This window comes from Cololabis saira, chromosome 14 (assembly GCF_033807715.1).
Source record: "Cololabis saira isolate AMF1-May2022 chromosome 14, fColSai1.1, whole genome shotgun sequence".
Taxonomy (NCBI): domain Eukaryota; kingdom Metazoa; phylum Chordata; class Actinopteri; order Beloniformes; family Belonidae; genus Cololabis; species Cololabis saira.
The window spans coordinates 23844105-23858157 of NC_084600.1; the positions used below are offsets into that span (position 1 = coordinate 23844105).

The 14053-nt window shown below is 39.9% G+C and overlaps 1 protein-coding gene across 3 annotated transcripts in view; it reads right to left on the bottom strand.

Moving 5' to 3' along the window:
• The window catches only part of dscama (Down syndrome cell adhesion molecule a), a 106761-nt gene that overhangs the window by 78008 nt on the left and 14700 nt on the right, over positions 1-14053 (bottom strand). For all 3 annotated transcript variants that reach the window (XM_061740213.1, XM_061740212.1, XM_061740211.1), the window contains exons 2-3: positions 6094-6411; positions 5821-5970 (exon numbers count right to left, since the gene is read on the bottom strand). In XM_061740213.1, coding sequence (XP_061596197.1) covers positions 5821-5970; positions 6094-6411 — 468 coding nt within the window. The remainder of the gene's footprint in view (positions 1-5820; positions 5971-6093; positions 6412-14053) is intronic.

A 14053-nucleotide genomic window follows, 5' to 3' on the forward strand; every position in this document is an offset into this window, starting at 1 on the left:
AAAAAACACAGATTACATCAGCAACAGACACATGAAAATGAATTTTCATGTGTCTCCAACCTGTTCCAGCTTAGTAGCTGGCTTGCAATGAAGATGGAGAGGTGGAGAATATGTGGGTATTGTGCAAAAGCATGATAAAGTCCAGCAGCCTTTTGATAGTAACTCTTGATATTTACTTCAAAGGCCCATTACACACAGCCAATTAAATCGACATAGTGTAGTTTGCTCCTCTCCCTCTTGGCAGAAGCTGGGGGGATGGAGACTGGCCGCTGAAATGACTCCAACACGCTTCTCAAATGTCAACAAACATGAAAGAAATTGTGAAATCCACAAGATGGCTCAGCAAATAGCCAGTCTAAAAGTGTAAAAGCATTGTGCAGTTTTCTTACACAGGTGTGCAAGCTGGCAAACTAAGCATCGCAGAATGACGGTTGCAGCCAGATTATGGAAATGGTAGTAAGGACTAATTGAATAAGTAAGCCCAGTAGATATAGTATATATATATATATATATATATATATATATATATATATATATATATATATATATATATATATATATATATATATATATATATATATATAGTTTTCTTTATTCGTGAAATCAAATGTGGGAAGGAAAAAACAAAAAACAAAAGAAGGGAGGGTTAAGCAGAGCAAAGAGAATCTGCATGATGGCCAAAGGCCCTTGTGTTTAGCTCGTGCACTGAATGAAAAGAAGACCCTGTATGTGTTTCTGCAGTATAGTGCTGGGGGGGTCGGCCCCCACTCGGCCTGACTGGTTCTGCATGCAGAACAGGCAGCATCGGGCTGAGGCAAATGACTACAAGGCCTCCTCGGTGACTGCAGCAAAGGCTGCACCTGGGGACCGGCTCTGAAACACAGTCAAAGCTACACACACTGCCACAACACATCCTGCGCAAAGGGCATGCATATCCACTTGGTATGGTTCATAGTGCTTTCAGATGATTTTTCAGAGTTTTCTGATGATCAAAATGAAACATATTTACCTTAATTCATTTGCTGCATCAGGGTTAATTCTCCTCATTATTTGAATGATTTTGTGTGACACACTCTAGAACTGGCACATAAAATCTTCCCCGGGACCTACTTAGAAATATTCACACACACACACACACACACACACACACACACACACACACACACACACACACACACACACACACACACACACACACACACACACACACACACACACACACACACACACACACACACACACACACACACACACACACACAAGCAGGTTTGCCAGCAACATGAAATTAACCTAAAGAAATTCTCACAGACTCATGTTTTTTTTTTATGTAGTTAAAGATTTAAATATTACTTTAAATTATTAAACCAAATGAACGGATAAACTAAAAAGAAAAAGAAACCAAACACAGTATTAATAAATGCTCCGTGCAGTGAAATGAAGTCAAAAGAAACTGCCCTTTAGTTAGAGGCGTACACATACAGCAACACATTTTCTTTTATTGTTTCAATAAATCTCACTAACCCAGTAAACTCATTATAATCAGGGGTGGACCCAAGTGACTCTCCTCTTTAAACAATGAATTAAATCCTCTTATTCTGGACAGCGTCTTGGTTTTGTGTTCGTTCAAAATAACAAACAAAAAAAAGTTACCATTAAAAAGTCAAATATTTATATTTATATCCAATTTTTGGGGCAAATTAAGCAATGCATTTTTTTTTAATTGACACATAAAAGTGCTTTTGTTTCCACATATTTTATAAAAAAAAAGAACAGATCCAGTCTTTCCTTAAGCAACAGTCAGCTGCTCATATTAATACTGACTTACTTTTTCTTGCAGTAATATTGACTTCAGACAATCAAAGCCTCGTATTAATCTGAGAAAGAGGTAAAGCTTTAGGACTGATCTTGTGCTGAGAACATAAAGGGTGATTAGAGCAAAAAAAACAAAAAAACAAACACATGCAACTGTCTCTTTGCTTCCATGATCACTGAGATTATAACTACCACATAGACTGCATTTATAATGTGCACTATCCACCGTGAGCAGGATTTACCCATTCATACAGCACTCTCTTCACCTGTAGACATCTACAAAGATATATATTCAGTGGCGTATACTGTAGGTAGACTTTTTCATCACACACACATTACAGGCAAACTGAGGTTCAGTGTATTGCCTAAAAACACTTGGGCAGAAGGACTTCCAGGACAAGAACTGAACCTCTGACTTTCACGGTCCCAGTCAACAGATCCAGCCTGAGCAAGGCTGGGAAACTCTTCCAGCACATATCGGAAAAAATATATCTCATCGAGCACCTGAATCTATTGAATCTATACACATGAATCTACCAGTATAAATTGTGAAGTAATTTGGAAGAGTGGTTCCCATACTCTGGGTGAAAGCTGCCGTGTTTTATGCTTGTCTTCCTTAATAAGGCAGCTGAAGTCAAGACTCAAATACCAGTAAAACAAGTGGATTCTGATAAGAAATCCAATATCTCGGTCATGAGTGAGTCCATCTTGTTCAATGGAAATATATTGTGTCTTTTCTTCAGGAGCTCCAGGATCAACTTCACCACCATCTTAATTCCCTCAGCAACGTTCTGGGACTCAGGATTCATCAGGATTTACTCCCTTCAAACGTTCTCATGAAACATTTTTCATTAACATTTTCATTCTTTCATCAAAACACATTTCCCTGTGCTCTTAATGTCTTGTTGTGAAATGCTTCACTGAAATTTAAATCGCTGTACAATATAACCCCCCCTTTGAAATTGCCTTTAGAGGTGTGTTTGAAACAGCAGAAGTCAAGGACTTGACTCCATCTGCAACCTTTCACTCCCCTGAGGTGTGGCTGCTTTGTTATCAGGGTTATAGCTGTGCACCAATCACCCTAAAAAAAAAGTGTGATTTCAAGTTGGCCTCAGAATAGGAAGATGTAAAATTCTTGTGTGACCGGGTCTAGGATGTAACAGAACCCTGCAGATCTGAACAGATCTCTGAGTAACATGGTTTCAGGAGGATGTGGTCATGTCAAAGACTTCCATATAAGCTTTCAAGCAAAACTGAAAAAGCAAAACTAAACAACACTCAGGTGAACGACATATGCATTTATCAAAACTGGACTTTCATAATTGATAGAATCGTAAAGAATGATAGGACAGGTATTCACCGAAACTGTTGAATCGGTAGAAGTTTGTTGTGATAGGCATATTTTCAAGAACTCACAAAAATCAGGGCTAAATCAGTCTGTCATGGATATATTTTAAGCTTGATAGTGTTTTAACAGAGAGTAATGATCCTTGTCCATTATGTTCCGACTTAAAACAGTTTTAATTAGAATTTCCCATCCCCTTCTGTCATCATTCTTTAAGAAGTTCTTTGGTAGTCTGCCCTGCAACAACTGGAAGCGGCCCAGTCAAGTAAGACTCAGGGAGGGCTTGTTTGAGCTGTGCTGCGCCTCAAAAACTGAAGAACCACAGTCAATTATTCATGTCAGAGGCAGAAAAGCTATACATCACAAAGTTTCTTTGTTTTACGTCAAAGTGTTGATATTATTTCAAAGCATTAATGTTTTAAACCCTGCAGGTCGGTGGTGTTGCTGAGCCATCTTGTGTCGAGCTGTCACTCATACACACGTGCATACACAAAGTGCACTTAGCAGAAGATGAGGAAAATGGACAGAGCGTTGTCGGATGCGTGCAATGACACGTGAATAAAGACCACTTGCTCATGCATTCATAGGCTTCCGTCATCCATTATTTAGCATGTAGAAGAGCAGTGGATTGCTGGCTGGGTGATTGTTCTGACAGCGTTTACATGGCGGATAGTTACAGATGGGATGGTTTCTAAGGCTTAAGATAAACATTTCGTTTTCACAGTGCAGACACTTTCTTTAAGAAGATAATTAGGGAAAATTGAAAATCCTCAAAATCCAGAACTCAACTGTTCCACAACTTTTAGACTGACAGCCATATACAGTATGTGCAAGTTCAGGCAGTGCAAATACAATAAAGTTGATTTAAATAAGACAATACATTGCCGTCTAGGACCATAAACCTGTGTCTGAAAACATGCTAGCTAGGAGAATAATAATCAATTTATGGACAATTAAGAGATTGCCTTAGGTTTCAACATGGACGATTCTGCCTCAGCGGGCAAATGTGAAACGTCAACAAAACAAAAGCGGTGGCTTGCCAGCATTTGCCCTCCATCCAAAAGCAAAATGACATTAGCACTAGTCTATTGAGTTTGCTAAATGCCCCACATAAAGTGAATTTGCCCCCCAGGGCTGGGAAACAATCACGCAGCCGAGCGTTCCATTTAAGTGATTTGAATGATCGGCGCGCTGCAGTGTTTCCTATCAGCCACAGAAATGGGTCAATACCCTGAGACTAAGTGACACGGCTGGCAGCCTGCGCTCTCGTGGAAGACCAGGCAGAGGAAGAGGAGCGAGACCTCACCGTCATTGGGTCGGACACATGTGAAAACACGCACCCGCGTGAAGGCTGGGCCTGACAGGCTGCTACGGGCCAGTCCTGAGATCAAGCAAATCTGCTCATCTCATGACCAACACCACTCAGAGCTACCATTTTACCACCATGCAAACATAGTTAACAGCAGCACGGTTACCCTTTGATTATTTTTGTATCAGAACCTCAGACTTTCCTTAGCGCTTAACAGAGGTGGACAGAGTACTCGACCCCAGTACTTGAGTAAGAGTACAAATACTACTGGTCAAAATTTACTCCGTTACAAGTAAAAGTAGCTCAGTCAAAATATTACTCGAGTAAGAGTAGAAAAGTACTTGCTTTTAAAGGTACTTAAGTATCCAAAAGTAAATGAGTAAGAGTAAGAGTAAATTTCTTATTTTCCACATCAGTAAATTACTATATTTTTTCTAAATTAATTTAAGGATCTTTTAACTATTGTTTCTGAGAATTAACTCTTTGAAACCAGCTGCACTGATGTGCTGCTTTTAGAACCACAATGTTATATAAAACCTGCAGAAACACCAAAAACAAATCAAATGAATGGGATCATAAGAGGACAGCAGATGATGCAGAGTTTATTAACAATCATGAACTGAAACCAAATGAACCTGCACCATCCAACTAAGTCTGGATCCCCCTCAAAGACCACTGCTTTACAAAAAACTACATCTCTGCTTTCAATAACTCAATGTTGAAGTCACTTAACTTTACAGGAAGGACATGTACCAGTACAATATAGTAATATAGAGCATAACAAACTGTCTCCCCATGTCTGTCTTGTCTGTCTCCGTGCCTGTCTCCCAATATCCTTCTAAAAATAGGATTTTAGGGAAGAAGAAAAAAGAGCATAGCTGAAAGTAACGAGTACTTTTCAGCCTTCCTAGAAATTTACTCGAGTAAAAGTAAAAATATTTGTCTTGGAAATGTATTCAAGTAAGAGTAATAAGTACCAAAGAAATCTAATACTCAAGTAAAGTACAAATCCTCTGGATATGTACTTAAGTACAGTACTCAAGTAAATTTACTCCGTTACTGTCCACCACTGGCGCTTAATAGCAGCATCGTTCTGCATGGCTGGTCAATGTCTTGACCAACGTTTCACGTAATTATAAAACAACAATCGCCGTAAAACCTGACTGAACCTGTGGGATGCATGCCGCTATTTAAATGTGATATCATCTGTGAAATGTCAGTGATAATGTTACAACTCAGCAAAAAAACAAACACAATCCACTTCAGCCAACTACCGCCACATCTTTAAATGCAGTATTTCCTGTGTTCATGAAAAAAGAACAAACAAACACAAACTAAAGATGTAGAGTCTTACTTTCAGCATTGATTGACATTGTGTCTTTCTCCCAGGACACAACAGTGATGTAGGCCTCCACTGAGGCAGGGATAATGCACTTGAAGACCGCTACATTGCCTCTCATGGCTTTCTGGTCCTCCACCCGGACAGTGTACGGCTCTCGTAGGACTAAGAGGAGGGGACAGAGAGGTGTGTTGTGTATAAGATGGTGAGCTACTAATGCTAAACAACTCTTCACAATGGGGTTGGGTTGCATCAAAGCAGAAAAACAAAACAGACAAACAAACTGACCAGCCTTAATGTGGACATCTTGGCTCCTGATTCTCCCTGAGGGGTTCTCCGCTGTGCAATAGTAAGTGTTGTCATGGATGAGCTTGCTGAAGCTGGAAGGGGGGATGTGGAAGATCTGAAGGGTGCCATTGGGGTGCACATGGCGGATCCCAGGCACATCATAGATCTCCTCGCCGGTGGCCAGATACCAGCGAAGTGAGACAGGGGGCACGCCTGCAGCGGGACAGGGCACCAGTGTCCCTGTGGTGCTGGCAAACACTACCTCTTGCACAGATGCATTGACAAAATATAAGCTGGAACGTAGATCTTCACAGAAAACTGCAAAAAGAGAAAGGTGATAAGAAAAGTACGTTAGACAAGTAATACCACCCAAAGCTGAACATTGCTCGGTTAACCATGATGTTATTTTGGAGAAAATATACATCCTGTTATAGAATGAGAAAGTAAGCTTTATCTTTGGCTAAACCGGACTCTCCTGCTTTCTTTGAAGGCGGTGTGTTTTATTTGTGAGGTGACTGAGTTTGAGGTCACTGCAGCAGAAGAAACTGGAGGAATATTTTTCAGCACAAGAGCAGTAGTATGAAAGCAAATCTGGACCATAATTCAAATTAAAATGGATTAACACAAATGCTTTTTCATTTTCAGAATATAGCTGCATTTTGTTTGACTCATAAATAAAATGAAGAAATGAAACTGCCTTTTCATTTTCTACTTCGACACTGCTCATTCTGTGATTAGTAATAATGTGTTTTATTTTACCTGTTTGCTTTTCATTTACACAGTTAAGCATTTTAACCAATGAAGCAAGTTGTTCTGATGTGATGCACTTCTCCCCGTGTGACTCGCTACTGTAAAGGACACCCAGCAATGTTGGCATAGACCACAGTAGCAGGATATTATCGAGAAAATTGTTTTATATATATTATGTAAAATGAAGTCAAAGAGTAAGATTGCAGCAGAAGAACCCTGTGAGCTGCATTTGCGGGCAACAGAGTAATTTAAATCATATTTTACTTGGGCTTTTGTCAATGACATGCAGGTACTAGATATTAAAGGTCCTGTGTTTCGCAGAGATATATTTTCTTTATTAGAAAGAAGGTCCAGATGTTATATGACTGCTATTTAACATACTCTATCCACAGTTAAATGCCCCTTATTCGCTGCATGTGAAAACCGAGTGGCAGGACTACTGGAAAGTTGTGATATTGCAATTATTTGGTGCTTATTTGGAACTTTATGTAACAATGTCCCTGCAACAACAGGGCAGTCTTTTCTGTTTACCTTTTATATAGCTAGTGTCACATCATTGTTAGCTTTGACAGGTAACAAGTCTCACAATAAGATGAAGTGATTTGTATTTGTTAAGCACGGTATTCATTCAATCAGTTGTGAAAAGAAACTTCAAAGTAAAGGAACATGTTTTAACTGTTAATAAGAATAACACATTAAATATACTGCGACAACCTTGTTAAGTTATTGCACAAACAACTAATGTAAGTGACCTACTGTAAGTACTTCAGTCATCTCTTTTACACCACAGTCTCTCCTCTCTGTTAATGTGGGCTCTCTCCTCCTGTCGCCAGCCTGCCAGCCTGCCCGCGCGACAGCTGCCAATCCCCCCTCCCTCGAGACCACACATTTTAGCGCTTCATAAATTCCTAATGAGCGATCTCAAGTCACCAGCCACTTCCACCTACTGGTCGTTCAACCTGTTACGACAAACAAACACAACGGCGTACACATGTTTCTGCACATTTGTAGCTACAGCCACTTCACACGTGCGGTACCCCGAGGGCCCGGCCCGGAGGTGTCGAGAGGAGGAATGTCTGAAGTTGTCAACAACTACCAGACTGTAGTTTCTTCTACAAGCAAGATAATGCACACGAGCCACAGTTCAGGAGCTGGGGAACTCCTCACCAACCCTTCCCTTTAATAGTTGACAGGTTCTATTATTAAACTACCCAACACACAAAAGAGAAATAAATGCAGTGAAATGTTTACAGTTACTAAACAAGAAGACAGAGGTGAATGGATGAAAATCTTTATAAATTAATAATTGAGAGACGCTGGCTGTCTGTAATGATACACGAAGAACCTCACTGCGGTTAATTTACAGCCATGTAATCACACAGAGTAACAGCTTGTCAGAGGTTTTCTCAAGTGGGAAAATCTGCCATCAAGACGATCATAAAATCTCAGCATCTGTTATGAAGGGAGCTCGAGGCATTTATGCGGATGACTGTTTCACTGCAGTGAAGTAAATTTGCTTCCAAAGTAGAATTGCTTCTCTCCATCTTTTACGATAATGATTCTCTTAATACGCGTGAGTCCTTCTGGCCCCCCGATAACACGCACGTGTCTGTTATTGGATCCAATGCATTGCTCCTTAAAGTTTATTTTAATGCAGTGCATTCTTGAAACTAATAATAATGCAGAATATAAACAATTCTTGCAGTGAAGTGTGTCAATCAAAAGCTCAAAGCAGGGAAAGAAATGAGCAGGGAGAATTGCAATGGATGTTACTTCATATTCAGAGTGCAAATATGATATTAACAGTAGGAGGACTGTAAACTGTAACAAAATATTGAAGGAGACAAGTACATATTTTTTAAGTTAACAGTTTCCTGAGGTTTCCACAGTCCTCCCAATTTGACAAGGAGTTTTACAAAGAGAAGAAGTCTTTTTTTTCTATTGTCAGGTCTAACAAGGCACCAGGTCTGAGTTCTGAATGATGAGTTTAGTCTACATCCAGATATTTTCAAGAGTCCGGGGCAAGAAAAAACCAAACAGACACATCATTTGGATGTTTCTCATATCTGTTTAGAGTAAATTATTGCTTTAAATCTACATAATACATTCATTTTCATTCACCTCCTCAGTAAAGTAGCAGGTTACTGTAATCATCCGTCAGAGAGATCACTGTCGAAACGAGAACAAACGGCCATCAAGCAGCCTGCGATCTCGCCGTGTTTAAAGAGTGACTGAGTGATGAGGGGAGGATGCCTCATAACTGCTTTTGTCTCAATGTGATTTGCACCAACTCATAAAAAATTGAGAATCAGACTACCTTCACTACCACCATCAGCCACTTATGGGTGGCTGATTTCAAAAGATGGGAAAGTCTGATGGACGCAAAACCCTGCTAGATCCCAAGAGTTCACATAGATACAACGGGAGTGCATTTATTTTTCAGCACAGGACCAAGAAAAACCGAAAGGGTGGGGGTTGAGTGGGGCAGTGGGGAAGCTGGAAAGCACTCAGAATGTGACGCACGGTCGGCTTAAAAGACTTAAAAGAATGTAAAGAATGGGAGAATAATAGGAAAGATACGAACAGCACATACTCCATCTTGGAAACTGTTCAAAACCTTCTTCAAATGTTATTGTTTTCATGGTTTTTCTTTGTGTATTTGTGTGCTTCTCCAACCTGCAAATCTCCATCACACTTTTCTGACCCTCACATTTAAAACCGATTCCCTTTCACCTGCACAATACGTGGAAAATAACCCACAGATGGCCGCAGACTAACTCCTGATCTGTATTTATCATCCACTGGTCCTTTCCACGGTACTGAAGAAAACGTCTACGAAGGAAGACACACTCTGCTGTGGGTTGGTTGTTGAGTTAAAAAGGAGTTCTTTCATAGTTTAATACTATTAACTCAACACAGTCTGTCCCCTCTGACTTTTCTCGGAGGATTATCTAAAAGAGCAGAAATTATATAAACATAATTTGTTTTTTCTTGGCTTATGATTTGAGTTTTCAGTTGGAAATTATAGACAATGTATCCAATTCTGCTCGTTTGCAATGAAAAGAGACAATATGTGGGAAGCTGTTGTCTTTCCTCAAGTGTGTTTGTGTGCACCACCATTGAAGGATAATCTCATTAATGGCTGCCATCAAAAAGTAAGATGTAACACACACAAGGCTCAAAGTTCTCATTTGTTCAAACTGTCTGATGCATACTATATCAGACTGACTGTCAACTGTAACTTTAGCATCACAAATCATGTCTATATATACTATTGTGGAGGTGGAGCACCAACTCACTCCCATCCTGCCTGCACACATGCTCTCTAACCCAATATCAGCCTCTCCCAGAGTTTCAACCAATGTCAGTTTTCCCAGAGCCAAAACCGCAAAAAGGAAGAAGTCATGTCGTTCAATTATGAATTTGACACATTTATAATTGATGGATTCTCTACTTTTTTGTGTTGTCTGTCTGAGTAATTCAGGAGAAGGAGATGGGGTCCTGCTGGGTTAGTGAAATGGGTCTCTTCTATGAAATAACACTTGGCAAGGACACAAGACGTTTTGGTCAAGGTGAATGTGCGTGGATGTGACAGATGGAAGCGTGTTTGTCTGTATATATGTTTGTATATGAGGACGGTGGATGTTGATGTCTGATAGTGCATGAGCAAAGAACAATGACATGGGCTTGATGTGCAGGCAAGACCTTGGGGAAGTCACTGCAGAGGTGTCGTTGGTTCAGCCTGCCACTATTACAGAGAATATATGATGGGGACCACTGTTATGTGGATTTCTTTTTTCTTTTTTTAGGACTTAACTCAGCTGTGAAAATCTTCAGTCCCATTACTCCTGATGAATTATGGCTGAGAGGGAATACTTGGCTTTCCTCATATTTGCTTGATAGGCAGACACATCCGGCTTTACATTTTGGTACGTCTTCTTTTTTTGTCCTCACAATAACCAGACTGCAAACTATATCAATTAACATGTCATGAATTTTTTTTTATTTGCACTATTACATATGGACATAATAATACAGTTTTCCTGGCCACAACCAGACAGAGCTCTCAGAGCGGCACTGAGCTTCTCCCACAGTAAAACTTCTGTTCACTTTCTCTAATAAAAAGAAGACGACACATGAAGACCTAATAAAGTTTGATTTGATTTGATAATCTGTCTGTCAATATTTCAATTTGAGCAGAAGTAATCAGTCAAATATGCAGTCGCATTCTAGACAAAGCAGCAATAAAGCCAAGAAAAATAACCTGCATGCTGGGATTTTTCTTTTTACAGTCATGATTTTAATACTATCAGCCGTAGGAAGCAGTTGTGATGGTATAAATGAGCAGCTAGCTTCTGGCACACGTAGCTGGTATCACTACAGTGTTCAAGTCACCACCCACATGACATACACTTGAAGATTGCTGTTTTAAGATTAAAAATGTACAAAGTAAGAGTTATCAGAAGCTTTTGCAGAGTCCGGCAGGACAACAGGTACAAGCCGTGCTCTGTAGTTTAGCCTGAAAAGCATAAAGTGGTATTTGGGCCAGCCCTACAAAGAATAAACACACTAGCTATACTTATTTCCTGCAGTCTCAGCTCAGTATAATCCACGATCCTCCACTCTGATAACGTCAATCAGTGGCTGTTTCCAAATAGCTCAGGCAATTTATTTAAGTAAATGTCTGATCAATAAAGGTCCTACTAACACGCAGCATAAATAGGCCTTTGTATTAGCTTGTGCATTAGCCCACTGATGTTTCTGAGGCTTTCCCTCAGTGTTTACTTCAACACAACACCATTAATCAGCCTCAGCTAAATATTTGCAGAGTTGTCTTTTTTTTCTGCTCAAATGACAAAACCCTCTTAACCTTCATCTTACTGTATACTATCACAGATGTCGGTTCTAGTGTCTGCAACAGCAGCCTGGTTTTGTTCTGTCTCCACAATTTTATTACCCTGAATTAGCGTTTAGCCTCAGTATATCTTCCCAGCCCAAGGGTGCTAATGTGTTTAAACACAGGGGTCTGATTGGCTCTCAGCCACACTGTGGCCTTCACCAGGTCAAAGATCTCTGTTGTGCTACAGCGGGCACTAGGCCATCAAGACATTAGGGCAACTCCACTGGGGCAAACTAGCACTGAGCCACACTGACAGCTCATGGCAGGCGATGCAGGTAATTAAGGCAGAACTCTAAAGAAACCGCCTAGGGATGGGGTGTGGGGGCTTGGGGAGTGAAAAAAGCCAATTGATATAGAGGGGGTGAAGATCGGGGGGGGGGACTGATGACATCCTCCACCCTTTCCTCTGTTGCCCTAGGGCCTTACAGAAAATCAGAAAAGAGAAGCGCTCCTCTGAGCGGAGATGTGCAGATTGAAAAACAGAACCATTTCTCCCAAATCGCAGGCGTCCGGTTTGCCCTCATGAATAATTTTGAGCTCTGCATTCAGTGCCATGCAATCACTATGTAAAACCAATGATACTCTCCTCTTATGACAACTCTCTGGAGGACGAGGGAGGAGCTGCCATGGAGTGGGGTGGTTGATGCATATGAATGTTTATTTACATGCGCTCAAACACAGGAGGAAGGATTTCCCACCTACGGGCTACATTTAAGTCTTTAATCAGTTATATCACCTTGTTATAAATGAAAGAAAGTCTACAAATTGACTTAGACAGTGGGGGAAGAGTGGAATTAAAATACATGGATGGTGAAGGAGCAATAAGAGGACAAACCCACGAGTAAACACAGTGTAGCTGCTGCCTCTCAAGCTAATATAGAAAATCACATCAGGAGATGTTCATAAACACCCGTTACTTTTCCCAACCTACAGCGTTAAAATGATATGAAAACATGTGAATTAGCCTAGTGCCTGATGTAGGAACTGGTCAGTTTGCCAGTTAGATCACATATAAGAGTACAGGGCTCTCTAAAACCCAGAACATCCTGTTAGTAGCATGTATGTATGTACCTGTATGTATGTATGTACCTGTATGTATGTAAGCTGTTGTGAAGCCTGAACAGGGTCAGCGTGCAGCAGTGTCTTCCTCATTGCTGTTTGATGCATACTAAGTTATGTCAGTAAAGACTAAAGTGATTAGCTGATTATTGACATACATGGTCCCTAAAAGATTAAATTGTATCTTCTTCTTTCACCACCTTTTGTGGCTTTTAAAGAAATGTTCAACTGCTATTGTACTGCACTGCAATGCCATTATTCTACACATTAATGGCCTGCTCAGAAAAACTTTAACTTTGCTAATTGGGTTTTTAACAAATACCTTCAGTAGATTAAATTTTGAATTTCTAGAGTTTTTGTGTTAATTTTTTAATCCAAGAAAAATACCTATAAACTTCCACTCTACAACCATTTCTCTACTTCTTTTGCAAATCTCCATCTATAAGAATGCTGCAGGACGTCCTAGAAGGGAATAAATGAGCTTTTTTAATCACTGTCACTAACAGTAAGGTAAACATTATTCCAGCTGCTGGGTAACCTAACTTAACCTGGAGTCTTGACGTCACTGAGGTTGCCAGACACCCAGCTGGCAATCCTTTGAATCACAAAACTCAATTAAAACCCGCTCTTATCACACTTGAGCTTTACAGCATATAACACAGAAGAAAAATGTCTTGATGGGTCTTGATGGGTTGCGTTGTAAGCTTTAGACATATTGATTTATCGCTATTTAAAATATTAAATTAATCTAGGAAATCAAATTCATTTGTTTCCTTTATGTGACAAACTATTCATTTAATGACATGTCCTGACTTTTCTTTAAAGTTGACACAATTTCTTAATAAAATGTATATCTGTTGGTAAAAATACCACAGATCAAATGCAAATTATCCTTTTGGAACCACGTATTACACTACTAGTGCATATTGGTTTTGTCAAAATGTAGTATGCAGTATCCAGGATGCAAGTCACTGTTCAATCTGCAGTGTGCAAGAAATACACTGATGGCATAATATTTTTTTACGATGGCACAGTAGCAGTGACGGCCAGATCCATATGCAGTACATATTGCATTTTACATTGTATACTCATACACATGCAAATATTCCACCACAGTACTCATCATGGAATTTCCCCACTAAGGGATGAATAAAGGACTATCTAATCTATCTAAATTGTGTGTGTATTTTGAGAAACTCAGCAATTCAATTCCATTTCATGGCCCATCTTCTGCGAGGGGTGCTTTTTACA